Genomic DNA, 27,886 nt, shown 5'->3' with positions numbered 1-27,886 from the left:
CAACTGAGTTATTTAACAGGCATAAGTGAATATTACAAGAGCAACAGTAATAATATTTACGCTTACCATATTTTTTTAGGATAAAAAAGCCCTTGGGGGCTGCTCAGTAAATAGCTCAACGTTGCTTCTGATCTGGATCAAAACTCTCAAGTTGAAAACTCTTCCTACCTTTCCTTCTGCTTGTAACAGCCTGATTGCTCTATTAGTAAACTTACCTTGGACTGTTCTAATTCTGAAAGCTCACAGTACCTTAATTCTCTTTGTTGGAAGATCGGCACTTTCATTCCTTATATTTCTTCTCAGTACTGAGCTGACCTTTATGATTTCTGTCTTATGTAAGTTAAGTAGAAGAGAAAAAGATTATACAGGTACATGTTATCCTTTCTTCTCTAGCAAGATTTTCTCTCTAACCTTAGCATTCAGGACTCACTGCCTTCTAATGTGTTAGCCTTCCTTAATTAATACAAAATTTACATTTAGAATGTTGCTGTATCAGGATTTACTTCAACATTTTGCAATTTGCTCTTGCCAGAGACTTTCACAGAAAGGAGGCCAAACATTTTGGTACTCCTGCATATTTCAGAATCCAACTGAGGAGAACAGTTTCTAAACAGAGGCAGTCTGATTTTTCCCTCATGCTTGAATTCTCTGCACATATTTCTTCCAGTAATATAAAGGAAATTATAATATTAGTACCAGTACATGTAAGAAACTGAGATAGATGGGTAAAGTTGTGTTTTCTTGTTAACCAAAGGAAGTGTGACCTGGCCATCCTGGAATCTTGTTCTTGATTACTATTTGTTCCTTATTTTGTGTTTCTTTTCTTTGGAGAAATTCAAAATAAATGTGATTTCTGCCATCTTTTTCTTCAGTATCACATATTATCCTGAAAATCTTTGCCTCAGAACTGATTTTAAAGAGTCCTTGAACTAAGTGTAAAGCAAACTAAATGCCTTTGAATGTCTTAAATCCTATTCTTTCATTTGACATAAATTTGGAAGAGGTATAGCCAAAAGAACTATGAATTTGTCTGTCTGTACTTGTCATTGCTACTCTTATACCAGCTGTGAGATCTCGTAGCTGTTTTAAAGACTCACTGTCCAAAGCAGATAAAGTTCTGTTGCCAACCACTTATCCACTCTTATCTAGAGCATAACTTAGAGGGAGCACATTCAGTACTAGGTCTACAGTATTTCTCTCTGCTATTTTAAGCAGGCCTATGTCATTTTGTGTAGTTCAATGCCAGGTACTTTTTTAAGACTAATTATTTTAGTAAGTTTTAGGACATACCATCATATCTCTTTGTAATCATAATGTTCCCCTCTGAAAAGAAAAATATTACTGACTCATTATTCTATCCAATATAGATTTTGAGTAGTTTTATTGTTTTGTTTTGGATAGGAGTTGTGATAGATTTCTGTCTGCTGATTGCCCTTGACAGTTTCTGAGATGGTTTTCCTTATTTTATAAGTTTCCTATTGATACCATAACAAATTATCATAAATTTAATGGTTTAAAACAGGTCTTACCGTTCTATAGCTTAGAATTCCAACATAGATAGGTCTTACTGAGCTAAAATCAGGCATTGGTAGGGCTGTGTTCCTTTCTGGAGGCCCTAAAAAAGAACCTGTTCCCTTGCCTTTTCCAACTTTTAGGGGCGGCCCACACTGCTTGGCTTGTGGTCTCCTGCCTCTGTCTTCAAAGCCAGCAATGACAGCTAGAGTCCTCCTCACATCACAGTCACTGCAGCCTTCTCTCTTCTTCCCCCTTCTACAGTTAAAAGACCCTTGTTGTTGGGCCCACCTGAATAATGCAGGATAATCTCCCTGTTTTAGGGTCAGCTGGTTATCAACCTTATTCCATCACTTCTCTAATTCTCCTTTGTCATGTAAGGTAATGCATTTCCAGGGAGTTTTAGTACCTGGACATCTTTAGGGGCCCATTATTCTCCCTACCACAATTATGGTGTGCATTCATGAAACAAAATAAATCTTAGTTCTTTATTATTAAGCCCATGGTTTTTACTTTATTATTAATATAATTATCCAAAGAGCCTTCCTTTGGACTCTTAGTTGTATAATCTTTAAACTGAGAGTCATTCAGTTCTCTGTTGTTAGTATTGGTTATCTGTTATAGTGACAATTATGTACTATCAAATTACAGTTATTTGTTGCTTTATCATAAGAAAGGATGGGTATACTAGTGTGGCAATACATTCTAATAGTTTTAGGATTATCAGGCTATGTATAGAATTAGTCTGGTCACCTCTTTTCCGAATAAGAAAATTTAGTATTCAAAAACCATGTACTTTTCTTTATGTTTGATGAAATAAATTAATCCGAATCACTCTGACTTTTCTGAGACTTTAATTTTAACCTATTTTTCTCCTTAGAGAAATTAAAAAATTTATTTCTTAATTTCATTTTTTTACTCCTTAAAACTACATAAGGAAAAGCAAGTCAAAATGGCTGATAACACCTTACCTTCGTTTGTAAAAACCTAAAGACTTAATTATTCAGCCTGGTCAAAACTGAAATAATGCTTTCATCAAACAAATATCATAATGATAATTAAATTAATAGAATGAAAAAATAAGCTTATTATGTAATATGACTGAGTAGAAAAATGCTTTAATATGGTATGTTTACCTCTCTCTCTGTCTAGGGGGCAAAATTTATCTTGTTCTTTTTCATATCCCTAATTCAGGATTATCTTACATCAGTACTGACCAACAGATAGTAATATAATTTTAAGTTTTCTAGTAGCCATGTTAAAGGACAAAGAAATAGGTGAAAATAATTTTAATAATATATTTGATATAACCTAGTGTATTTGATTATTATTTAATCATATGTGTAGGGTCTCAAAAGTCTCTTTCCTGATAATTTTTGGTAATTTGTTTGGATGTTAAAGAGCATTTCTGTTGGCTCCAGTAGATTTAGACCATAATAGGAGTTGAAACACATTTGACCTTTCTGAATGAATGAGAATTTGGGGGCTTTTTTCCTACACAAACAAGGCTTGAAATCTCCAGAATAATTTTCCATTGCATATAAAGTGATTTGTTTAGAATTTGCCAGGTGTAGTTCTTGTTCTCTACAGTTTTATTACAATAGGTACTTTTTTTTAAATAGGTACGTTAAAATTTATCACTCATTTAAAAGAGAAGTATGTGTATTATATAAAGACATATACACATATATAGATATATGAAACATAGAAGCTCTCCTCTTACAAACAAGTGAGGTTGATAAAGTCCATTTGTTTCAAAGTCTAGTGTAACTAAGAGGTGCTTAAGCTCAAGGTCTGTGAATGCATTTCCAGGGCATCAAAGTGGCAACTTCTAAGAGCTTTGTGTCTATGCATATTTCCCCATTGGTACATATTTACTGGACATATTTTTCTACAAGAGACTTGCTTTATCTGTATGGAAAAAAAATTTTGAGACTGGAAACTTCCTTGATCAAAGATTTTTGTAAGGATCTTTGGAAATACCTTTAAATCTATGGTATCTGCTGTCACCGATACTTTGCAGCATTGTGCAAGCCTTGAAATATGGAATTCCCATGGCTTATTTGAAAAATTTCATTAGCAATACTTTTATCATACCTAACCTTTTAAAGTTCTCTTACATATTGGTGTCTAGCTTCCTCCAGTATTACGAACCTAAGAGTGAACTTTGATGTTGAACCTCCTGCAACACATCCTAAAAGTGTTTCAAATGCATTGGTCATGCTTTTGCTCCTTCTTGCTGCTCTTGAGCAATAACACTTCTTATGAGTTGTGTGATTTGGTTTTTGTCTTTCAGAATTGTTCTCTTGTCCAGTAATTTATCCCATGCTAACATAAAAATCAATTATCCATACTTTTGTTTTCATCATAAATATGTATATCTTACCATCTTTTTCAATCTAATTACTACTTTTGCATGAATAAGAATTGGTGGGGTAAAACTTGGAAAAACCTCTCAAAACTAAAATACCAAGTATACTTTGCCTAATGAAGAACAAAAATGTGCAAAACTAAACGTCCATACAAACCCAAGTCCACTTAGGCCATCTGTGGGTAGAGAGCAGCATGGCTTTGATCTTTTTAAGTTTTTAAATCAAAAGTTCTTAAGTGTGTAAACTTACGGGATTGGAATAGGTTCAGTGAGCTTTCCACATAGTACGAGAATGGGTAGAATAGGATCGTGTTCCAGGGTTTATTAGGAAATTTATCTGCTCTGAGAAACTTCCCTTGATTTCTGATCTAATGGGCAATTAATCTTCCTTTTGCTATTTCTTGAACTTAAAATTTGAGGGCTCTTTAAGCTATTAAAATCTTAAAGAGAATCATTAATGTTTTGGGAGAAAATCCAGAAAGAGAAGGGAGGGGTCCAGGAGTTAATCATCTATGGTGGAAGAGTTCCTTGTAATGAATTAAAGTATCACGTAGGGAGGAATCCTTTTATATACATTAACCTTTTTTTATAAAGATGCTACTGCTTTGCCATCTGTTTAACATTCATATTAAGCATTTTTTTTTCCTGATAGTGATGATAAATTTGCTCAAAATAGAATAAAATGCTGACAAGGGAAATTCTTTTTCGGTATTTCAGTATGAATTTAGCTCCACCTTAAAAGTTCATGAGCATTTTGGTATTAAATTGTCTTACATAAGCTAAGCATTTTAAATTGCCTACTTACATATAAGCCTGTTGCTAGTAACTTCATCTTTATTTTAGTTTATAATTTCATATTATAAACAACTCAGTATTGTCCTAATTACAAACAACGTGACATTGTCCTAAATATGGATTCTATGAAGATTAAAGTTACAATAAGGATTTAATTTGTTAAATATCTTTCAATATCCCATTAATTGACTCAGGAGTGCCTTGCAAAAGTATGTTAAACCTGTCATCAAAAATAGAGGTTTATAACTTTGCTTTTAATCTTTACCATAATCTTCAGCTGCTTCTTACCCCCTCACACATACCTGCCAAAGACAGATCAAGGGAACAGGAAAAGTTGGCTCTTTTATTTATTTATTTTTAAAGATTTTATTTATTTGACAGAGAGACAGTGAGAGGGAACACCAGCGGGTGGAGTGGGAGAGGGAGAAGCAGGCCTCCCGCTGAGGCAGAGCAGGGAGCCTGATGCGGGGCTCGATCCCAGGACCCTGAGATCATGACCCGAGCTGAAGGCAGCCGCTTAACCAGCTGAGCTACCCAGGCGCCCCAGAGTGGGCTCTTTTAAAATCTTTGGTCTTTCCTGAACTCTATATATATATGAACTGTGAAATGTATGTATCATTTTATTCATCCTTTGACATGTATATTTATTTAGTAGATAAGAGAACCCATCAGAAGTTAATCTTAGAGTTAGTTTTTATTACTTGGGATTTTGTCCTCATTTAACATTGTTTAATTTTAAAATGATGTTTAATTGTAATTCTAAAAGGTGAACTTACGATGTTTCTTCTTTCAGACAGTCTTTATCTCTTACAAGGTTCAGTAGTGGCAGATCATGACTACCTTGGATTGCCTGAAATTCCAGTTGGAGCATACCAAGCAAATATTCTGGTAGAAGATGCAGCTATTGGCGTAGTCGATAATGAATTACTAACATCAAGCAAAGATCGTGAACTATTAGAATTTAGAAATGCCAAAATCTCTCCATTGATAGAAGATCATAGTACTCTTGAAAAGCAGACTTTCAGTCTGTTGGACTCTTCAAACCAAGTCCTTGAGTACTTAAGTTAGTAAATACCAAAATTCATGTAAAGTGCTTGGTTAGAAAGTGTAACTCCTTGAATCTTTATCTTTTCCATTTAAAAAAAAGTTGTATAGAAGTGTCTTAACACGCTCTGAATGACTAAATCCTGAAGGTTTATTTTATAACTATTAATTTATCTAAACTTGTGTCATGTTTGAACGTCAGTACATATATGTAAAGGCAAAGGAAGCATATAATATATGGAATTCACTTTTTCTTATGAAAATAGACTAGGCAAAGCATGATTGCTTCTTAGGAAGGAAACTAAATTCCAGCTCAAGACTATCAGGTCTTTCTCCGGTATTGGTACCATGTTTTCAGTTTAATTTGGGGGGGGGGGAATATTTCTCCCCTTTAAAAAATAAGTTTGAACTGCCTAGAATGGGATTAATAAATATTTATTCAACTATAACAATGAATTAAGTGAAACTTGTTTGTGTCATTGGAACTTTTAAAAATACTATTGTAGGAAAGAATTTAGAGTTGTTTAATGGGCTCATAGGACATTGATAATTTCACCTTCTAGGCTCAGAATTCGTATCTGAATCTATATATTGGTTTGAAAACATTTGTGCATTTCCATAACATATATTAAAGTCAAAAGTACCTATTAATAAAATTTTTTTTCTGTAGTCGAGTAAATACTAATGATAAAATAAGTACTATCAGAGATTTTAAACTATAAGCTCTATGATATTTATAACTTTATTCAACAAATATTTGTTATAAAGCACTTTGATACTGTGGGAAAGTTAAAGGATGAGTTAGATGTGTGTCTTATCTTCATAAGGGGCTTACAGTCTGGTAAGGATTATAGACCATATAAGCCATGTATAACAAGTTACAAATTACACGCTAAATTCCATTAGAGAAGTACAAATAATATACCTAAGGAGTCAAAAAAAAGAGACGTTACTTCTAAATAGGAAACTTAGATTTATGCTTAAAAGGATCATTTGAGTTTGACCTTGAAGATGCACAGGATGTGATGAGAGAGTACAAAAGAATTAGAGGAAGAAAAATGAACAGAGAAAAGAAAAATACTATAGTGATTCACAGAAAGCTTTTTGTTGTCTGCAGTGCCTCAGGTGTAAGGTGAAGTAGTAAGGTATGGGAAAATAAAGCTGAAAAGGGAAGCGGGAAACCTTGTGGGGGACTTTGAATACTGTTATGGATTGAATTGTGCACCTCCAGATTCCTGTGTTGAAGTCCTAAACTAGTACTTCATAATGTAACTTCATTTGGAAGTAAGGTTATTACAGATGTAAACATTAGTTAAGATGAGGTTATATTGGAGTAGAATGGGGTCCTAATCTAATATGACTGATGTCCTTATAAAAGGAAGAAATTTGGACATAGACTCAAGGACAATACCATGTGAAGAGGAAGGCAGGGATTGGGGTTATTCTTCTACAAGCCAAGGAATGCCAAAGATTACCATCAAACCACCTGGAACTAAGGAAGAGGCATAGAACGGATTCTTCCTACAGCCTTCAGAAGGAATCATCCCTTGTCAACATCTTCATCTCAGATTTGTAGCTCCCAGAACTGTGAGGCAATAAATAACCTTTTTTATAAGCAACCCAGTTTGTGATACTTTGTTATGACAGCCCTAGCAAAGTAATACAATACCTAGCTAAATTATTTTTTATTTTCTGAGGGTTTTTGAAGGTTTTTGTTTGGTTTTCGGTTTTGTTTTTTACTACTTTTTTTTTTTTTTTAATGTAGGCTCTACACCCAACATGGGGCTTGAACTCAATACCCCAAATGAAGAGAGTCGCATGCTCCACCAACTGAGCCAGCCAGGAGCCTCAATTGAAAGTTTTTGTATAGGGAAGTGTCATTATCAGAACTACATTTTAGGAAGTTTAATCTGGCAGCTAATAGATTAGAGGAAAAGAAAAGAATGGGGATTCGTTGATAACAATTTTATAGTGATGACAAGTAATGGAAACCTAAACTATGCTGGTAGCATTATTAATGAATAGAGCATACCTTAAGATCTACAGAATATCTCACATTTTATGTATCAACCATACTGAACAGTGATAGGATACTGAAAATGGAAACCTGAGATATTGCAATTACTCATTTAAGAAGAAAGACTAAATTGTGTTTAATATAGGCTGAAGGGTAAATGATTGGAGGAAAAAAATACCAATCTGGGGCTTTATTTTATACCATAGACCCAAGTAAATTCCAGGTAGGATTCCAGAAAGAAACCTTAAGAAAGCATAGTGTCCCAAATAGTGATATCTGTCATGTTCCCATCAGCAGACCAAAGTTCATGATGGAGTCATATTGGACCCTCGATGGTAAATATAATTGGTGAAGTGTCCTTTTCTTAGCTTAAATGAAGTGACTTTCCTTCAATAATCATCTCATTCAAAATCAGCCTCTTTTTCATTATAAGAAGGTGATTAGTAATGAGTCTTTTATAATTACAATTTCTAAGCACTTTTAAAAAACCCTGCCTCAAATAGTTTCTGATCAAACAGATCTTTATCCTGTGTGTATGGATCATGGTGTGCTATGCTATGCCGTGTCTAGGGACCACCCCCAAATCTTAGTGACTAAACACAATGAAACTTTATTTCTTAGCCATATTCTTGGTTCCATTTGTATCCTCCAAGATGCAGGCTGATAGAGCCTCACCTTGGAATACACCAGCCACCATGGCAAGGGGAGAACGTGGTGAACCCAGCACTAGCTATGAAAAGACTTGCTGTCACATTATGTACAAACCTTCCTACTCAAATTACGGTGGTCAAACCTAGTCATAATCTGCTAACAGGTACAGGTTTCTTTCTATGGCAATGGTACAAAAGTATTAAAGTTAGTGATGTTGCATAACTGAAAATACTAAAATCCTCTGAACTGTACACTATAAAAGGGTGAATTTTATGATATGAGAATTACACCTCAATAAAATTATTATAAAAAGAGTAGAAACCAGAGCTCAAAAAAAATGCTAGCCACATAGCCACACCTAACACCAAAGGATAGGTAAGTACAGTCTTATATTCCTGGAAGGAGAAAAACCGAAATAGTGGTAGATAACTATAATAGCTGCTGTACTTACCTTTGTTTACAAATTCTATCGTAGGCCATTTTGATGAATCATTTTTACTTCCTGATAGCCAATACAAGCTATTCAAATAAGCTGCTGATTTTGTTACTGAAATCTCGGGATTCTAATGTAGAGATTCCAAGTACAGATTGTAAGTAAGCAAATACACACCACAAAAAATCAACAAATTACATACATACACAGTCTTGTCTCTAATGTTTGCAGGGCCCTGTCAGTGAAAATGGAGGTCCACATCCCATATGTGTAAATAATCAGAAGTTATAAATGGCACTAACAAGCTGCTCCTACCTTGACAAAGATGCCTTCTTAAGGTCCCCAGAATTCTTGGACTCCTCAAGCCCTGCACTAATGAGTGGCAAAGCAGGGAGAGATGGACTCCGAGAGCCCTCCTTGTCCCAAGGACAGCCTATCCCAGCTCCTGCAGATGCATTGCCTGAGCAGTCCAGACCTTTGGAACGTGCTCGCCAGCTTCATCTGCCCTCCTAGGACGGACCAGGAAGGCCTTGGAAGAGGTTCTCCAGGTGAGAAGGGGCATGTCCCTGGGCTCTGTGGTCTTCTTGCCCTGTAGGGAGGGACATATGCTAGAGGGGGACAGAGCCTAGCCCTCAAGCAAATCCTCTTGCCTGGACTTCAGGGAGGTTTTCTCTAAGTATATAGTAAAATTTTTACAGAATTCCAGAAATGTCTTTATGAGGTTTTGTATGCTACCTTGTGGTATACTTTTATGAACACATAAAAACATATAGTAGAAAATGGAGATGCTGAGGGCGCCTGGGTGTCTCAGTCGGTTAAGCGTCTGCCTTAGGCTCAGGTCATGGTCCCGGGATCAAGTCCCACATGGGGTTCCCTGCTCAGCGGGGAGTCTGCTTCTCCCTCTACCTCTGCTGCTCTCTCTCTGTCAAATAAATAAATAAAATCTTTAAAAAAAATGGAGATGCTGAGCTACAATAAAAGAGAAATATATATATATGCATATATATATATTTTAAAGATTTTATTTATTTATTTGACAGACAGATCACAAGTAGGAAGACAGGCAGGCAGAGGGAGAGGGAGAGGCAGGCTCCCCGCTGAGCACAGAGTCTGATGCAGGGCTCGATCCCAGGACCCTGGGATCATGACCTGAGCCAAAGGCAGATGCTTAACCAACTGAGCCACCCAGGCACCCCAAAAGAGAAATATATTTTAAATGAGAATAATATCTTGGCTTGAAAAGTTATTTTTAAATATGATTAACTTTTCCAGTGTAAAATTTTCTTATGTGACTGTCTAAAAAATAAAGCAACTCGCTAAGATATATAAAAGAAAACTTAATATTATTTAGCTATGGGATTCATTCATGCACTCAAAAAAGATATGTATTAAATGCCTGCTCTACTCCAAGTACTGTTTTGGCCCTGAGGTTATATTAATGAGAAACAAAAATCCCTACCCTCCTAGAGCTTACATTCCAATAGGAAAGTAAAGTAGTACCCATAGTTCTTAATGAATACATTTCTTTACTTACATCCAATCTTAAAATCTCATTGGTAGCCTTTTGCACAGACATCTTGTTGGGATCCCTATGTTAAGCCTTAAAAAAAAAGTAAGTATTCTGCTTATTTTTGACTGTATAGAAAGTTGTAACAGTGTTTTGTTCACACATCTAAAAAGGACTGTGCCACTTCCAGTGGGAGTTTCTAACCAGTATAATCAGTAATTAAAAGAAAAAATAAGCATTTAAAAAGCAAACTTATTTCAAACTTTTGTTTTCTACAAGTGCTTTTATTATTCAGTGGGAAATGCTAGCCTTGTGCAGTGTTAACAATTAATGTTAAGCAGGCAAAGATCAATTCAGTGCCATCAAATTAAAAAGTACCTAAACTGGTAGCTTGCCCTGAGCTTGAGGCCCAGGCCAAATGACTCTTTTGCTTCCTCTAATCAATCCCTCAGTGTTCTCCTCACCCCCTTTCTTCCTTATGCCCATTAATGCTACTTCCTTTGTGTACTCACCCACAACTTGTTTAGAAGTTAAGTGGCACTGGGACCAGGGGACTTCCAATTTCTGACCACCTCATTGTTCAAACTTTGAAGGTCCTTGTGAGGAACACACAGGAAAGCCAATTCCTTGGCTGGGTGGGTAGCTGGAGGAGATCAGATAGCCAATGACAACTTCATTCCTCTCCCCTATATCTCAGTGAAGCCTCTGTTAGTTCTGAAAGGTCTCAGGAGTTGAAGTGGAGAATGGAGGAGAAACTAAAGGAAAGGGCATCTGACTTTAATCCTTCCCCTGTACCATTTTCATATAGTGATGGAGAGAAAAATACTAAATGGAATGGTTCTCTTTCTCTAATACCATGTTTTTCTATTGCATCATAATACAAAATCTATAGTCTCTGAGCTTCTGAGCAGTATTTTGTTCTAGGTTTTGCTCTTTTTATTTAGAATTTCATCCTTACAAATATATACATATACATTTTTCAATTTTATGTGGTAAATAAACAATGATTGTAGTGGTGGTTTATGTGACTTGGTCATAGCTAGAAGTAAATCAGTGGCAAATCTGCCTAGACTTTCAGAATAGGACCTAAAATCAGACCTCTGTTAAGCCATACTCATCACAAATTATGTTTAATAATCACTAATATTACCTGAGGTAATTAATATGTTATGGTTTGAAGAGGTAATGGCTTCTTTTTATGTAATGTTAAAAACACATAAAATCCTGTGCTCGCTTCAGCAGCACACATACTAAAAACCCATAAAATCCAGAAAATATATAAATATATTAAAAACTCATAATTCAAAAAAATTTAAAAAAATAAAAACTCTTATAATTCAACATACAAAATGACAATTTAAAAATGTGCAGAGGGGGCACCTGGGTGACACAGTGGGTTAAGCGTCTGCCTTTGGCTCAGGTCATGATCCCAGGGTCCTGGGATCGAGTCCCACATCGGGCTCCCCTGCTCTGCAGGGAACCTGCTTCTTCCTCTCCCTCCGCCTGCCACTCCCCCTGCTGTGCATTCTCTCTCTGTCAAATAAATAAAATCTTTAAAAAAAAATGTGCAGAGGACTCGATTATGCATTTCTCCAAAGATATACAAATGGCCAGAAAGCACAGGAAAAGATGCTCAACATCATTAGTAATTAGGGAAAAGCAAATCAAAACCGCAATGAGATACCACATCACATCTAGAATGACTGTAATATTTTTTAATGGAAAATAGCAAGTATTGATTAGAATGTAGACAAATTGGAACCCTTGTACATTGCTGATAGGAAGGTAAAATGATGCAGTCGTGGGGGAAACAGTTTGGCTGTTCTTCAAAAAGCTAGACGAATTACCATATGACCCAATAATTTCACTCCTAGGTATATAACCAAAGGAACTGAAAGCTGGGACTGGAAGAGATATTTGTACACCAGTGTTTATTGCAGCATTATTCACAATGGCCAAAAGGTGGAAACAACCCAAGTGTCCATCAACCAGTGAATAGATAAACAAAATGCAGTATATACATATGATGGAATATTATTTAGCTATCAAAAGGAATGGAGTTCTGAATAATGCTACTTCATCGACCGTTGAAGGCATTATTCTAAATGAAAGAAGCCAAACAAAAAGGACAAATATTGTATGATTTCACTTAATGAAATTTAAGAATAGGCAAATTTATAGAGACAGTAGATTAGTAGTTAACAGGGCCTAGGGGAGGGGGAAAGGAGAGTTAATGGTTATTGATTACAAAGTTTCTATTTGAAGTGACGAAACGTTGGAAATAGTGGTGATGGTTGCACAGCATTGTGAATGTAATTAATGTCACTGAATGGTAGACTTCAAATGGTTAAAATGGCAACTTCTATATTATATATATTTTACCATAATTTACTGTAAAGTTAGTGATATACCAAAAATAATTAAAGTATTCACTTTAACTCGGTAAATTATATGCTATGTGAATTACATCTCATTAAAGCTGTTTTAAAAAATTTGTGGGATGCAGCTCAAATTGTCCTTAGAGGAAAATTTATGACTTATGTGCTTATATTGGAAAAAAAATAAGGGTTATAAAGTAATGAGTTAAGCATCTAATTTAATGTGATATAAAAAGAACAAGTGAATAAGCCTAAAGAAAATAGAACGATTGAAATCATGAGGATAATAGGAATTAATGGAATAGAAAATGAACATATAATGACATGAACTGAGGCAAGATTTAGCAATTCTACTAAGAAAAAATAAATTAGGGAATTTATAAATAAACAATACTGTGAGGTAAAAAGGGTCAGAACCTGGTATGAGGCATATATTTAAAATATAGAGGATATTACAACTTTGTTTCAATAAACTTGAAACCTTAAAATGGATAAATTCGAAAAAATTTAACTGGCAAAAGCGATTCAAGGGCGCCTGGGTGGCTCAGATGGTTAAGCATCTGCCTTCAGCTCAGGTCATGATCCCAGGGTCCTGGGATTGGGTCTCGCATCGAGCTCCCTGCTCAGAGGGGATCCTGCTTCTCCCTCTGCCTCTCTCTCTCTCTCTCTCTCTCTCTCTCTCTGTCTCTCACGAATAATAAAATCTTAAAAATAAGTGATTCAAAAAGAAATAATAAGCCAGATGATTTTACCAAACATTTATAACAAAATTTAAAGAACACATAGTATTACATCTTACACAAATTATTCAGTCTAGAAACAGAAAGAATACTCCTTAAATCTTGGCATGAGGGTGGCATAATCATAATAAAATCTGAAAAGGACAGAATGAGAAAGGAAAATAACAGGTTATTCTCTCACAAATACAGCAACTGATGAATCACTGAACTGTACCTCTGAAATTAATAATACACTATATGTTAGTTAATTGAATTAAAGTAAAATTTAAAAAATAAAAATAAATACAAAGACCTAAAAGAATTAAAAACTGAATACAGTGACATATAACAATATGCATTATGACCAATTGGGTAGATCCCCAAAATCTGGTTGATTTAGTGTTGGAAAAGCAATTTGTAGAATTAATGGCTGCATTTCTAAGAGGCATGGCAAGAAAGAGATGAAACAAAAAATAGTTATAACTGAAGGAAATTTAAGGAACAGTTTAAAGAAGGATTAATGGACATCCCTTTGGTGACCAATAATAGCCAGGAACCTCTAGGAATGAAAGGGCAAGGAGAGGAAATGCTTAGTGAGAGATGGAATTATGGAAGAGGGTTTAACCATCAGTATTTGTAGCCATAGAAGAATGCATCTTCTGTCAGAACCATAACAAGGCAGTACTGTGACCAATGAGGGCTACCACTCTCCCATCTCCTGCTATTGCCTTTCATTTGTCAGCCTCCGTGAAAAGCCAGTGGCAAGGGAGCTTGGGGATGCAAGCAGTAAAAATAAGCCTTGTAGGGAATAGAGCAGTAAAGGACAAGGAATAGATTTGGGGTGTTCACTTTGAGAATAACCTGCTAAACAATATGATCAGAGGTAAAAAGGAAAGTTGTATAATCATCTAGTTGGCAAACTTCTGCAAAAGGCTAAATAGATAGTAAATATTTTTAGGTTTGCAGGCCATGGAACTACACATTTTTGCCATTGTAGTGTGAAAACAGCCATATGTACTAAACAAGTGTGTGTGGCTGTTTTCCAATAAAGCTTTATATTAAAAAAAATGTGGGGAGGATTTGAACTTTGGGGACACTAGTTTTAGACCCTGGATCTAGTATATGCAGAAAAAATATTTGCTGAATATTAACACCTATTTGAAATTTAAACAACAGCAACAAGAAACTCTTGGCAAACTCAAAAGAACATTTCCTTATCCTGATACAATATATGTTATTAAGAAAAAAAGCCCATAGTAAGCTTTATACTTAATGAAGAAAACATTGAAACTATTCTCTTTAAGATCATGAACAAGACAGGTATTGTATTGTATTGTATTGTATTGTACTGTATTGTATTGTATTGTATTGTATTGTATTGTATTGTATTGTATTGTATTGTATTAGGTGCTCTAGCCAGTATATTAGGGCAAGAAAAAAGAAAAGTCATAAGGATTACAAAGAAAACTAGTATTTGCGATAGAAATCATTGTCCATATAAAGAATTAATATAAATCAATATGAAAAAGACAACCTAATATAAAAATGGGCAAAAGTCTTGAACAGGTTACAAAGAAAACTAGTATTTGCAATAGAAATCATTGTCCATATAAAGAATTAATATAAATCAATATGAAAAAGACAACCTAATATAAAAATGGGCAAAAGTCTTGAACAGGTACTTCATAGGAGAGAAAAGTGAACATGAGTAGCCCCTGCAAATATCTTTTGTTTGCCCCTACATACCAACTTCACATTCTTCACCCCGTGCTCTGTCCAGGATCCTGGCAACAGCAGAGTTCCCATTCCCTTTGACTTCCAGTTGGATTTAGCCAATAGGGATTCCTGACAGAAGATCAGAAGGAGGGAGGAGAATGAAGTTGAGATATTTTTTCTCCTTGATCACTTCCTCACTCTAGCTATTTCTTTTAACCAAAGGTTCCTGCTTTGTAAGGCTATTCTATGTTTTCAGTAACCTTTTCCTCCTCTTGTCCTTTTGGGTGTAGGAGTGGAAATAACTCTATTGTGGACAGACTGGGTTCTCCTACACTCCATGCACATCTTTGTACTTAGTTCCTTTGATTATCCTAACTTGTCATTTGTTCCCTTTTGGAATCCTGATACAGTTGATCAACATCCTAAAGATGCTCAGTCTCATTAACAGCCATAAAAAATGCAGGTCAAAACCATTATTAAAGATGATTTAAAACCTACCATATTGGGAATAATTAAAAACATCAGCAAGGATATAGAGCAGATAATACAGTTATACATAATTGGTGAGTGTATCAATTGAAACAACTATTTTGGAAAAACAATTTAGCATTATGTAGCGAAGCTGAAGATGCACAAGTCTATAATCCAGCAATTCTGTGCCAAGAGCTATGTTCAAGAGTATTTATAAGAGGATTTATTTTTTTTTGTAATAGCAAAACATTGGAAACACCATAGATATCCATCAATAGGATGGATAAATAAATTGTGACATATTCATACAATAGAATACTAAATGGCAGTGAAAATGAGTAAGTTAGTTACAGCTACATAAAAAAAAAGGCATGGATTAAGTCAGAAACACATTAGGGAGCAGAAAAATCAACATAGAAGAAGGTGACACATGGGCAAAGTTTTGAATGAAATGAGAAAAGGAGCCATATGTATACCTGGGGGAAGAACATTCCAGAGAAAAGAAATAGCAAGTGCAAAGATGCTGCAGTGTTTCTGTGTCTGGTGTTTTGAGGAATAAGAAGGGGCCCAGGAGACCTAGAACAGAGTAAAGGGGAGTATAGCAGGAGATCACAGAGAGTAGGGGGTAGAATAAATTCTTTCCGCCCATGTAGGCCATTGTATGAACTCTGTTTTTAGTTTTTATTTTTTTTATTTTTAAAGATTTTATTTATTTGACAGTGAGAGACACGGCAAGAGAGGAAACACCAGCAGGAGGAGTGGGAGAGGGAGAAGCAGGCTTCCCACGGAGCAGGGAGCCCAATGCAAGGCTCCATCCCAGGATCCTGGGATCATGACCTGAGCCGAAGGCAGAGGCTTAACCGACTGAGCCACCCAGGTGCCCCTGTTTTTAGTTTAATATGGGAGTTCTCTGAAAGTGTTTGAGAAAAGTGACATTATCTGACTTATTTTTTTAGATAATCACTCTGGAAGCTGGAATGGGAATGGGCAGAGAAAGCACATTGGAATACTGGTTATGAGGTTGTAGTAATTCAGGGGAGAGATGATGATGGCACTGATAGCAGTAGAGGTAGTGAGAAATGGTTAGTATTGGTTATATTTTGAAGGTAAATGGGATTTGCTGACACTGGAAATAGCTGTTTAGAGGAAGAAGGGAATCTATGAGGACTCTAAACTTTTTAGACTTACAGGACTGGAAGCTACTGAGTTGAGGAAGACTAGGAAGAACAGGTTTGGGGAAGAAAAAAGATGTTCAGTTGAAACATGTTGAGTTCAAGATGCTTGTTATACGTTCAAGTAAATCTGTTGGGTAGATATTTGGATATGAGTCTGGAGTTCAGGGAATAGGAATTCAGCATTCATTTATGCACAGTTCAGAATTCTCCAGAATACAACTTTAATTCATACGTGTCCCTTTGGAGAGGCCAAGACGTTCTCTTTGCTACAGAGATCTGTACTTGCCATTTACCTGCCACATTTCTTGTTAGTCATTGCTGAGGTAGCCATCCAAAGCATCTGGTGACTGATTCTACATACTCTGTGGCATTATTTATATTACCTGGCCAATCAAACAGATGCTCAAGCAAGGTTCCTAGCTTTATGAATGATGGTAGCTGAGCATTTGGCCCCCTTCTGCCTTTTGATGGATATAGCTACAATAAAGGAGCTACAAATAAACCATGCAAGTTCTCAAGATCTCATTCTCTCTCTTTTTTTTTTTTAAAGATTTTATTTATTTATTTGAGAGAGAGAATGAGATAGAGAGAGCATGAGACAGGGGAGGGTCAGAGGGAGAAGCAGACTCCCTGCTGAGCAGGGAGCCCGATGCGGGACACGATCCCGGGACTCCAGGATCATGACCTGAGCCGAAGGCAGTCGCTTAACCAACTGAGCCACCCAGGCGCCCCCCAAGATCTCATTCTCATTGGCCAGTAGCAACTCAATGAGACAGAACATTAGTCTCTGCAGGAACGTATTACTTTGCAATCACATAGCACTTTGTCTTTGCTAAGGAATTTACAATCCAGTGTAATTTATATAGAATATCACTTTCCTATTTTTACCTGAGCTTTCAGTTTGAAAATTAGAGAACTTTTTTTTTTTTTTCCAGAATGAGAATCAGAAATTCTTAGGATATGTCCTGTCCTACCTCACAAACTTGAAGTTATTAGCCTTTAATTCTTAATCTTCTTTTGAATTCTGGTCAGTTCAAAGTCTTAGCATAGTATATAATTTTACTAAGATACCTAAATTGCCAGGGTCATTGGGATACAGGGCTTTGCTGAAGCAATATGACATTTTAGTTCACTCAGAGAAGAATCTGTGTTTGGCTCCAGCAGTAAAGAGTTTTATTCCAACTGTAATGAAAGACTGGTCACGTGTAAGCAGGGAAGACAGAATGGGCACTGAAGGTAGTGAAGGAGTAGAAAGCTGAATGTTTTCTGTTCTCTTCCCACATCTGTTCAGTTCTTTCCATAGCTAGCTTCACATCTCTCCCTTCTGGGAGGCCTTCTGTCTTTTAGGTTTTGAATGTCACAGACTGAGGCTCCCTGAGCTGAGGAATCCAAAGTAGGCAGTGGATCTATCTGATGGTGAGATTGGGGGCTAGGGGGGGCACAGCAAGAGGACAGGGACAGCACCAGGCAGAGAAATTCTGCTGTGGGACACAGACTTCCACACACAACAAAGATGTTCCCATATCTGTGGGCCTGTACCTAAGCAAGGAAGGCAGTGTTGCAGGACACCTTGGGGAAGGGTAGAGAGCTGGCCTAAGCAGGACATCTGAAGGGCATTTTCACCAGTGTGAAGCTAGGGAATTCATTAGTGAGGCCCCTGGTAGGGGTAGGAATGATTCATTATTTGAAGGAGCTATGACTCTGTTTTGGAAGACAAGAAGCCATTTCTACATGGCCCAGCTGTGACTGGGAGTTTTCAGGCTTTGAGGATGGCGGTGGTTTACCAGGCTTGAATATAATTGTGTGTGTGTGTGTGTGTGTGTGTGTGTGTGTGTGTGTGTGTAAAATTAACATACCATAAAATTCACTCATTTAAAGTGAAAATTCAGTGGTTTTTAGTATTCATAGAGTTATGATTTTAATCATTTAATGCAGGAAATTTAATTGTAAACAACTTGAAACCAGCCATGCTGCCAGCCACACTCTGGTATTCTTCCACAGAATCCATGCCTACCTCTTCCTCATCTTTCTCCAGAGCTGCCAGGTTCTCCTGGGCCTCAGAGACCTCTCCTTCCTACATGCCTTCCCCCATTTACAATGTATAAATGTTCATTTTGCCTTCGTGAGATCAAACTTATGGTTCAGGCAGGCTCAGACCTCAGCCATGGCATGGTGTTGCTCAGTATATATACACTTTGTTGCTCTTTGGCCAGGTCTCCCCTGGGGATGACAATTGGAAAGCTGATAGTTGATGCCCACTTTAAATCTAGTTGGACAACATCCACACACTGGGAGGTGCACTTCATCCTGATGCTGGTAAAGGCTGTGTTGACATTGGTGTATCCCCCCCCACACCCCGATACCACATGCTGCAAACCATATACTTGCTGTGGCAAGGGTCATACTTGGCCATTTGACTGGCTGGTTTGAAGCAGGCATTGGTGACCTTGGCCGCAGACAGCTGCTCATCATAGGCCTTAGCTGAGATGCTTGGGAGTAGGTGGCCCAGGGAAAGTGGATATGGGGGTATGGGGCCAGGTTGATTAGGAATTCTGTCAAATTCACATTCAGGGTACTGTCAAATTGCAGAGAGGTGGTCATGGTGGACACAATCTGCCAATCAAATGATTGAGAGTGGTGTGTATGATATCCAGGTTGCGTTGACATATGTCATAGATGGCTTCCTGGGTGACCATGAAGGCACAGTGAGAATGATCCAGGGTCATGTGGGTGATCAGGAAGGAATTGTAGGGCTCCACCATTGCTGTGGAAACCCGGAGGACCGGCAAATTTGAGTTTGGACTTCTTGCCATAGACCACCAAGAACTGTTTCATGAGCAGGGGCACAAACCCAGAGCTGGTGCTGCCCCCAAAGCTGTGGAAGATGAGCAAGTCCCATAGCCCTGTACATGGATCTGCCAGTTTTCAGATCCAGTCCAGGTCAACAGTCTCCTTGCCAATGATGTAATGGCCTTTGGCATCATTATTGCCTGTGTCTTCTTTCCCAAGGATCAATACCAAGTACCCATTTTTTTTCTTTTTACTTTTCTGAACCTAATTTTAATTTTCTCTTATTTCTTAAAATGGCAATAGGTTAACGAAATATGCAAATGATTTTGAGTGACATTATATATGTTTATTTTTGCCTCCTTAACTGCTCATATAAAAAAAAGTAACTAAACAATTTCATGGTTTCTGTTCTTTGGTTCGAGAATAGTGACTCCATTGGCAGAGGACATGGATACTGTCAGTGATACCTGATGTTACAGATCTTTTCAAATACCTGGGTGCTTGGCATGATGTGGACATGAAAACTGGATGACTGGCAGCATTTTAAATTATTCTTCTTAAAGACACAGCCATCATTCACTGAATAGCCCCTTTTATGAGTGTGCAAATCCATGCAAATTTTTACTGTTTTACCACCAGATGTCAGCCATTCACTACACTGGTAATAACTACCCTGAAGAACTCTTTATGAGAAATCTATGTGGATGTCACCTTCATCTCTCCTTCCCTCTCTCACCCCTTCCTGCTATGACTGTCAGTCTGTCTTTCGATCAATTATCAGTTGACCTATTATTTATTTATTTACTTATAATGCATATTTATTCTAATCTATCTAAATAATGAAAGGGATACACTAGATATTTTAAGAAAACGAACACAATATAGGGTTTCAATATTGTCATATGCAGTGTGAAAATGACACTAAAATGTTTTCTAAACTTTGGTCTGGAATTCAGGCTCTTTTCCACCCAGGAACTTTGGGACCAATGCAATTATTTTGCAGCCTTTGTTTCAGAACACACTTTCAACTGTCACCCAGAACCTTTACTTTTTGGAATTTTTATTAGATTCTTGTTGTTACTCTGCAATTATATCTTTACTGGAAGTGTTATTAACTATATATTGAACAAACTATGCAATATTTGATTTTTAGAGAAGCTCTAAGGTGGTTAAAAAGCTAATTAACTATGGAAGAACTATGCAGAAAGAATTTTCTCCTACCAACAACTTCCATTTAATTTTTTTCTATTAAATGCCTTTTTGAGCATTAACATATACCTCCTATGTTCCCTGACTACAAACTTTATCAGGTGCCTGGCTCTACTTTCATCACCAAGCTTAATACAATGAATGTATGCTTTCTTCCCCTCAATATTGTGAGCTATTTGAGTTTTGGGAGCTTAGCAGGTATCTACTGGTAAATGATTTTTATTCTTTAAACTTATATTACAGCTAACCTATAGTGGATTGTTGGTTACCTCCTCAGCAACCATTTTCTCCTATCTCTCTTTCCTATCTGAATTTTGTTTAGGTGTCTAGCACTTCTCTTTTGGAGCCATGGAACTTAGGGAAAGTTCATTCCACCAAGCTTCAAACATGGGCCTGAGTGGTGTAAAAATAATCCCATACCCTTTGCTAATAGCTCAGAAATTACCATGGCCATAGGAGGTCTAAGGAAAACTTTCCTCACTCCTAAAAGAGTGGAATACAAGGACTGATGGATATATCTTTGCAAATCTATTGTTATTTCTGAAAAAGAAAACACTATTGTTCTTGTATTTCTGAATCTTTTTGTGGGGGGTGATATAGATACAGGGAAAGTAGGGGAGGCTCTCTCAAATTTTCAGACACCTACCAGAGACACTTTCATATCACATAGAAAGAACATTCTAGAGTATGAACCAACATAGAGGAAAACAGCTGAAGGCAAGACAGAGAGAGAGAGAGATCTGATGTTATTTTTTGTGTCCCTAGGTCCTCTTTAATGAGACGATGAACCAATAAATTTCTTTCTTATTTTACACAATTATACTCAGTGAGATAAGAATTTTGATAGGGGACAACTGTTAGGCATCTGGGAAAATGTCTAGAAGCTGGAAAGACAGTAAGAACATGGCCATTTGAGAAAGAAATCAAATGTGGCTTCTTGGAGTGAGGATGATGAGGTGACTTGGGGTGGGCGTGGGGGGGGCTATGATGAGGCTGGAGAAGTTAGCAGCCCCTGGGGCCAGAAGTCTTAGTGGTGTTCACCATGCTTTTCTAAGCTGAAACAAAATTCAGAGCCTTAGTGAAATTCTTAAAGATTTCTGTGAATTTTATGACTGTTGGGAAATATAATAAATTAGACTTCATCACAATTAAAAACCCTTTGAAAAACAAGGTTCAGAGAATGAAAAGCTATAACTCATATACTGGGATAAAATATTTACAAATCATGGCGCCTGGGTGGCTCAGTCAGTTAAGCTTCTGACTCCTGATTTTGGCTCAGGTCATGAGATTGAACCCCACCCAGCACGGAATCTGCTTGTCCCTCTTCCTCTGCTCCTCCCCCAACTCGCTCTCTTGCGTTCTCTCTCAAATACATAAGTAAGTAAAATCTTAAAAAAAAAGACTTTTAAAAAATATTTGCAGATCAAATATCTGATAAGGGACATTTATCATGTATATATATATATGATAACTATATATATATACATATATAGTATTATTTTACATATAAATAACACCCCATTTTCTAAGAATTTGGACTAACGAGATTTTTTTACAAGTATAATTTGTTTTCTTTGTCCTATTCAATAATTATTTTTTACTTTTACTAACAGTCGAGTAAGTTCATATGCAATAAAATGAAGTATATCAAATGTAGTTAAATCCAAATTACTCCTAATGGTTTTGAAACCCTTCTTGTTGAGCCAGCTTGGCTTTCCAGCCCTTCCACCGCTGCACCCCTAAACTACCCTGAGCTGTAGCCATATTGCTAATCCCCTAATATGACCAGCATTGTCCCTCAGTTCTCCTCTCTCTTACTCAAATATCACTTTCTTTATGAAAACTCTGTTCTTCTGTCAGAAGTTTGATAGCATTTTGCATGTGTTCCTCTTATGCCTTATACTGCAATTATTGGTGGGCTTATTCTAGTTCCCTTGCTAGCTTACAAACCCTCAAAGGCAAGACTATGCCTTTTTTATCTTTGCATTTTGCACATACCAAAGCTTAATCAGTCTGTTGAATGAATCCTTTCCCTTTTCATTTATTTAATTTTTATTGGATTACCCGGGTACACACTTTCTGACAGATGTGAGAATCATAGTAACATTTTTAGGAAAGGAACCATTCCTTTTTAATGAAGGCCAGACAATTCTCAGAACAAGGCCCTAGAAATTTGAAATTCTTAAAGATTTCTGTGACTTCTGGGAAAGATAATGATGTAAGAGAAAATAAATGGAAAAAATCAAAGTTCCAGGAATTAAATAAACCTAAAGAGGCTTTGCGATTAGTAAAACTAGACTGGCCAATGCCTTTCTTTGGTTCTTACTTAAAAAAAAAAAATTATCTATAAATGTATGTGATAGGGTATGGAGCCAGAGATTACATTTCTGTTTTTCTCTTCTTTTAATAAGAAAAAAGAGGAAACGATGTACACACCACTACAGTGTAAATCCCAGGAGAGCTGGGATATTGCCTTTCACCACTGTGTCCCCAGAATTTGAGTTGTTTGCTTGTTAGACATTCAGAAGTGCTTACTAAATGACAAATAGTTGTCAGAAATTACTTCTGAATCATGGAAGGAAGTTTCTCTGGCTAGGTCAGGTTGGGACAATTAAGGCTCACCAGGGAGTCTCTCTTAGAAAGGGATAGATGACCAACGGTTGGTCCCCATACCTGGTAAAGAAGGGCTGATGGATTATTCACAGTAGCCAAGATGTGGAAACAAATAAATGTGCACTGACTGATGAAGGGATAAAGTAAATGTGGTATGAATACACAATGGAATACTATTCAGCCTCAAAAAAAGAAGGAAATTCTGCCGTTTGCAATATCATGGATAAATCTGGAGGGCATTATGCTAAGTAAAATAAGCCAGTCACAGAAGGACAAATTTTGAATGATTCCATGTAAAGAAGTATCTAAAATAGTCAGACTCACAAAGCGGAGTGTACAATGGTGGTTGTTAGGGATTAGGGGGAGGAGGAAATGGCACGTTGCTCTTCAGCATCTAGTTTCAGTTACACAAGATGAGTAAGTTCTAGAGATCTGTTCAACACTGTCTTTAGATAGCAATACTGTGTCATATATACAAATTTTCTTAAGAGGGTAGATCCCATGTTAAGTGTTCTTACCACATTAAAAAAAGAAAAAGAAGAAGAAGAAGGGCTAATGGAACTCTGTGAGTTTTGAAGGTTTGAGAGGACGAACTCCTGACCTCTAGTATGGATCATAGGGAGGGAAGGAGGTGATGGTTCTGTGTCTGTGGCACAGATACAAGGATCAGCCCTGACCCAGGACTTTTGGGCCTGTCAGCATCTGAGAAGGTGGCTGTATGTGTGAACTAAAAATGCCCAGCACTAAATATTTTGGCACTCAAAGGCCAACTGTAACAATCTTGGGAAGTGGTCTGGATTGGGGCAGCCTCGGGGCAGCTGGGGACAACAGCTCTTAGGACTGGTATAGAAGACAGTATTCAACAGTGACATTATGAGGCAGCAAGAAGCAATTGCAGTGTGGACAACTCAGACTTGAACATGACCCTCCTACATCTGCAAACCTACTGATTCCATGCTCCATTTTCTCCTTTTGGGATCTGGATTTTTCTTCAGAGAAGGAAAGGATAGGGAAGTCAATCATCAAAAGGTTGATAGCTGACTTTCTATCAGTAAGAAAGATAAGGACCTGAGCAGTTAAGTAGGATAATAAAAGGCATCTGACCATATTTGTGCCATTAGTTTCGGGAATGTATCATATTAATTGTAAATAAAATGAGGGGATTATTTTATGCTCTTGAGTAGATGCTACCAATATTTACTGGGGTGAGAGTAAGACTCAGTCATTTATAGAAGAATGCCAGACAAAATAATACAATTAGAAAATCATTATTGTTTAAGAACTCCCCCAAAATTATAGATTCAGGAAAAGATCATCAATGGGTACAAAAACCATTGGGTACAAATTTGTTGGCGAATAGGTTCACATGGTCTTAAAAATGTTTTCTCTCAGAAACACTTTCTATAGACAAAGTAGAAATGGAACATATATAATGGGGAAATTTGTTGGACATAATTTTATTTTATTTTTTATTTTTTTAAAGATTTTATTTATTTATTAGAGAGAGAGAGCATGAATTTGGGGGGACAAAGGGAAAGGGAGAGGCAGACTCCCCTCTGAGCAGGGGGCTGGATGCAGGGCTCGATCCCAGGACCCTGAAATCATGACCTGAGGTGAAGGCAGACGCTGAACCGACTGACCCACCTAGGTGCCCTGGACATTGTTTTACTTAAGTGATCACATGATCAAATGTAGTGATCATAACCAATAATGGGGCAAACTGACACTGAGTACCTCCTAATATGAGGCAGTGGGAGGTAGGCATCATCACAGTTATAAATCAATCATGGGGAAAAAGATGAAGTTACAGTGGGAGCCTTTGTGCAAAATGATTGGCCTGGACTATCATAAGGCAGTTGCCTTATCTCTTTTATTGATTGAAAGTCACCTGTTTCCATCAACCTTAGATGAGTAGAAATCATAGTATAAAATACAGCTTGTAGGTCTCAAATCTTTGCTCTTGGTTTTTTATATATTTTTGATTGTCATTATTATTGTGACAGGTCCAAACTGAACATTTTCTTCTTGTATTCAGTATTGTTTCTGGGAATTTGAGATTATCTTCATTTATACACTGGTACAGACTTAATCACTTAATATCCCTTTTTAATGTAATAATTTAAACACCACACAAATAGCCATTTCAGTAAACCTCTTTATCTAAGAAACATAACGTTAGTGCCTATCTTCTATCTTTTCTTACCAGAATCTACCCTTATTCAACTGGCAATAATATCTGAAGTTTTCTTGGGGAAGCAAATTGTCTATAAATCATCAGTGTTGTTACTATGGGATGTGACTCTGCCCTGGTTCTATGTATCACACTTTCCCTGCCTAGGGTGATTGGTTCTAAAGTTGCACAGGAATCAAATCAGGCCAGTCAATGTATTGGAACTCTTTAGAAAGAGAAGATATCTTCCTCAGAGTTAATGCTAGTAGGATTTAAACTCAGAGCTGCTGGTTGCCACCTTTATTACTATATGGGTGGAGAGTGTGCATGAAAATGAGTCCTATATAGAAGAAAGACAAACTGAGGGATGAAGGGAGGCAAATTACTGATAGCATCTTCTGAGTCTCTGGATCTAGCCATGCCTGAGCTTTTCAGTTAGGTGAATTAATAAATAATACTACCCTATCTTGATAAATTATTAATTTTTGATTATTATTTTCATTATTATCATTATTAATTTTTAATAAGAATTGTTCTTAAAACTGAGTTGTGATTTATGACTAAAGAAATCTCATACAATGGTATATAATCAGATCTAGTACTTGGAATTTCAGAACTTTCTCCTCTTAACCCAGTGTTCTTTCCAAACTCAATATTGGCTAAGACTGGGCTGCACTGTTGAATAAAACTACCTCTTTATCTGGAAGTTAGTTCTAAGAACCAGTGCATTTGTGCTGTTCCATCCATTTGCATGCTTACTTCAGTTCCTGGACAATATATATTTTTAAAGACATGGAGAATGATATTAGTATAGTAGAGGAAATAAACAGAGCATTCTCAAGGGACTGGTTTATTCAGGTTACGTATGTATGTGTGTAGGACGAAATGCATTTTTGCTCAGACATGAAAAGGGTTCTCTCTTTTATTGTCAAACTTGTTTTTATAAACTCGTCTATTTCATATTCTTTCTTCATATGTCTAAACTTGAGCAGTCTATTATCAAGTCTTCATTGGTAAATCCCTTCCCTGTGATGGTACAGTGTGTACTCAGTTTTGGAGCACAGAAAATACTTGTTTCTTGTTTTGTACCTTTAGTTTAGATATATGAGTGACATCTTTGTGCTTTGGTGTTTCAAAAATCTTAAGGCTATAAGGAGGAGTCACATTTACCATCATCAATGTAGTCTCTAGAATGAATATGCTCTCTTAATTAAATCATGATGCAGGAAAAACACACCAAATTTATCTGGTGGATTCTTGCCTTTAGGTGTGATTTAAAAAGAGAAAATAAGACTAGCATGGCGGCCTGTGGAGGACATCACTTGTATTTTGACTTTGGGATAATCAGTGTTAAGGGAACTGAGGAAGAAGTTGCTGGTAGGTAAGTTCTGGCTGTGAAGATAATTTGCACATGTGGTTTTTGTGATGTGGCTTTGAGGAAGTGGGGTCAATGATTTCCAGGCCTCTCACGCTACAGAGACCATATATTTGAGAAAATGGCTTTGTGTGCCTAATAATTGTTTTAAGGCTTAGCTACTCTCTGTAGGACTGTATTTCCTGGAAATGGTCTGTAGAACACCTGGGTCCAAATCACCGGGGGTGCTTCTTAAAAATCTGGGCCCCACCCAATGTAGTGAATCAGAAACTCTGGGAATGGGACCAAGAGTCAGTCCTCTTAAAATAAGTACCCATGGTTGATACTTATATTTACTGAAGTCTGAGAAGTATGCTATAGGCAACATCAATTTTGACTTACATCAACTTTGAGCTACTAGGTAGATGACAGTCTGGGCAATAAGCCCTAAAACCAAATCTGTGGCTTCCCTTGTCATCCAGCTACTTAAATATTCAATTTGAAAATATTCAAAATAATCCAATTTATATAACATTTGAGTGAAAGTTTAAAGATGAATGGGAATTTTGAAAAAGAATATGCTGATTGAATAAACTAAGAAGAAAGTTTAGAACAAAAGATTTTATGCATATGGTAATTCAGGGTCAATTCAGTGAATGACAAAGCTATTTTACCTCCCCCAAATAATACTCTCTGGATAATTTAATGTAAAAAAAAAAAAAAAATCAAAGCCCCGCTGTTTCTCTTTGCCTTTTTAATAAGTCAATTATGCCTATTTTAATTATCCAATTTAGAACATTGAACAATTAAGGTAGTCAGATCTTGGTACTAATGATCAAATCAAAATACCCCAGACCCCATCTTCTCTCTCCAAACATTTGTAAACCATAATTTATGTGAAAATATAGCTATCTACTTCTAGTAATTGGCAGAGTAGAACAGCCGTTCTCAAAGATAGTGG

The 27,886-nt window shown here is 36.8% G+C and overlaps 1 protein-coding gene across 7 annotated transcripts in view; it reads left to right on the top strand.

Annotated features, from left to right (window-relative positions):
* Positions 1–27,886, top strand: part of GIN1 (gypsy retrotransposon integrase 1) — a 66,052-nt gene that overhangs the window by 21,078 nt on the left and 17,088 nt on the right. For 2 of the 7 annotated variants that reach the window (XM_028102711.2, XM_028102713.2), the window contains one exon: positions 5,472–7,341. The exons of 3 other annotated variants lie outside the window; for them this stretch is intronic. In XM_028102711.2, coding sequence (XP_027958512.1) covers positions 5,472–5,746 — 275 coding nt within the window. In that variant the 3' untranslated portion in view covers positions 5,747–7,341. Of the gene's footprint in view, positions 1–5,471; positions 7,342–9,054; positions 9,372–26,838; positions 26,953–27,886 lie in introns of those variants that run through there. 2 more of the 7 variants (XR_003609085.2, XR_003609084.2) reach the window with 2 other exon arrangements.

This window comes from Eumetopias jubatus, unplaced genomic scaffold, assembly GCF_037043125.1.
Source record: "Eumetopias jubatus isolate StellerSeaLion01/CBP00866 unplaced genomic scaffold, mEumJub1_p1.0 scaffold_5, whole genome shotgun sequence".
Classification (NCBI taxonomy): domain Eukaryota; kingdom Metazoa; phylum Chordata; class Mammalia; order Carnivora; family Otariidae; genus Eumetopias; species Eumetopias jubatus.
The sequence above is the reverse complement of the archived record's forward strand: the minus strand, read 5'-3'. Positions and strand labels throughout refer to the sequence as shown.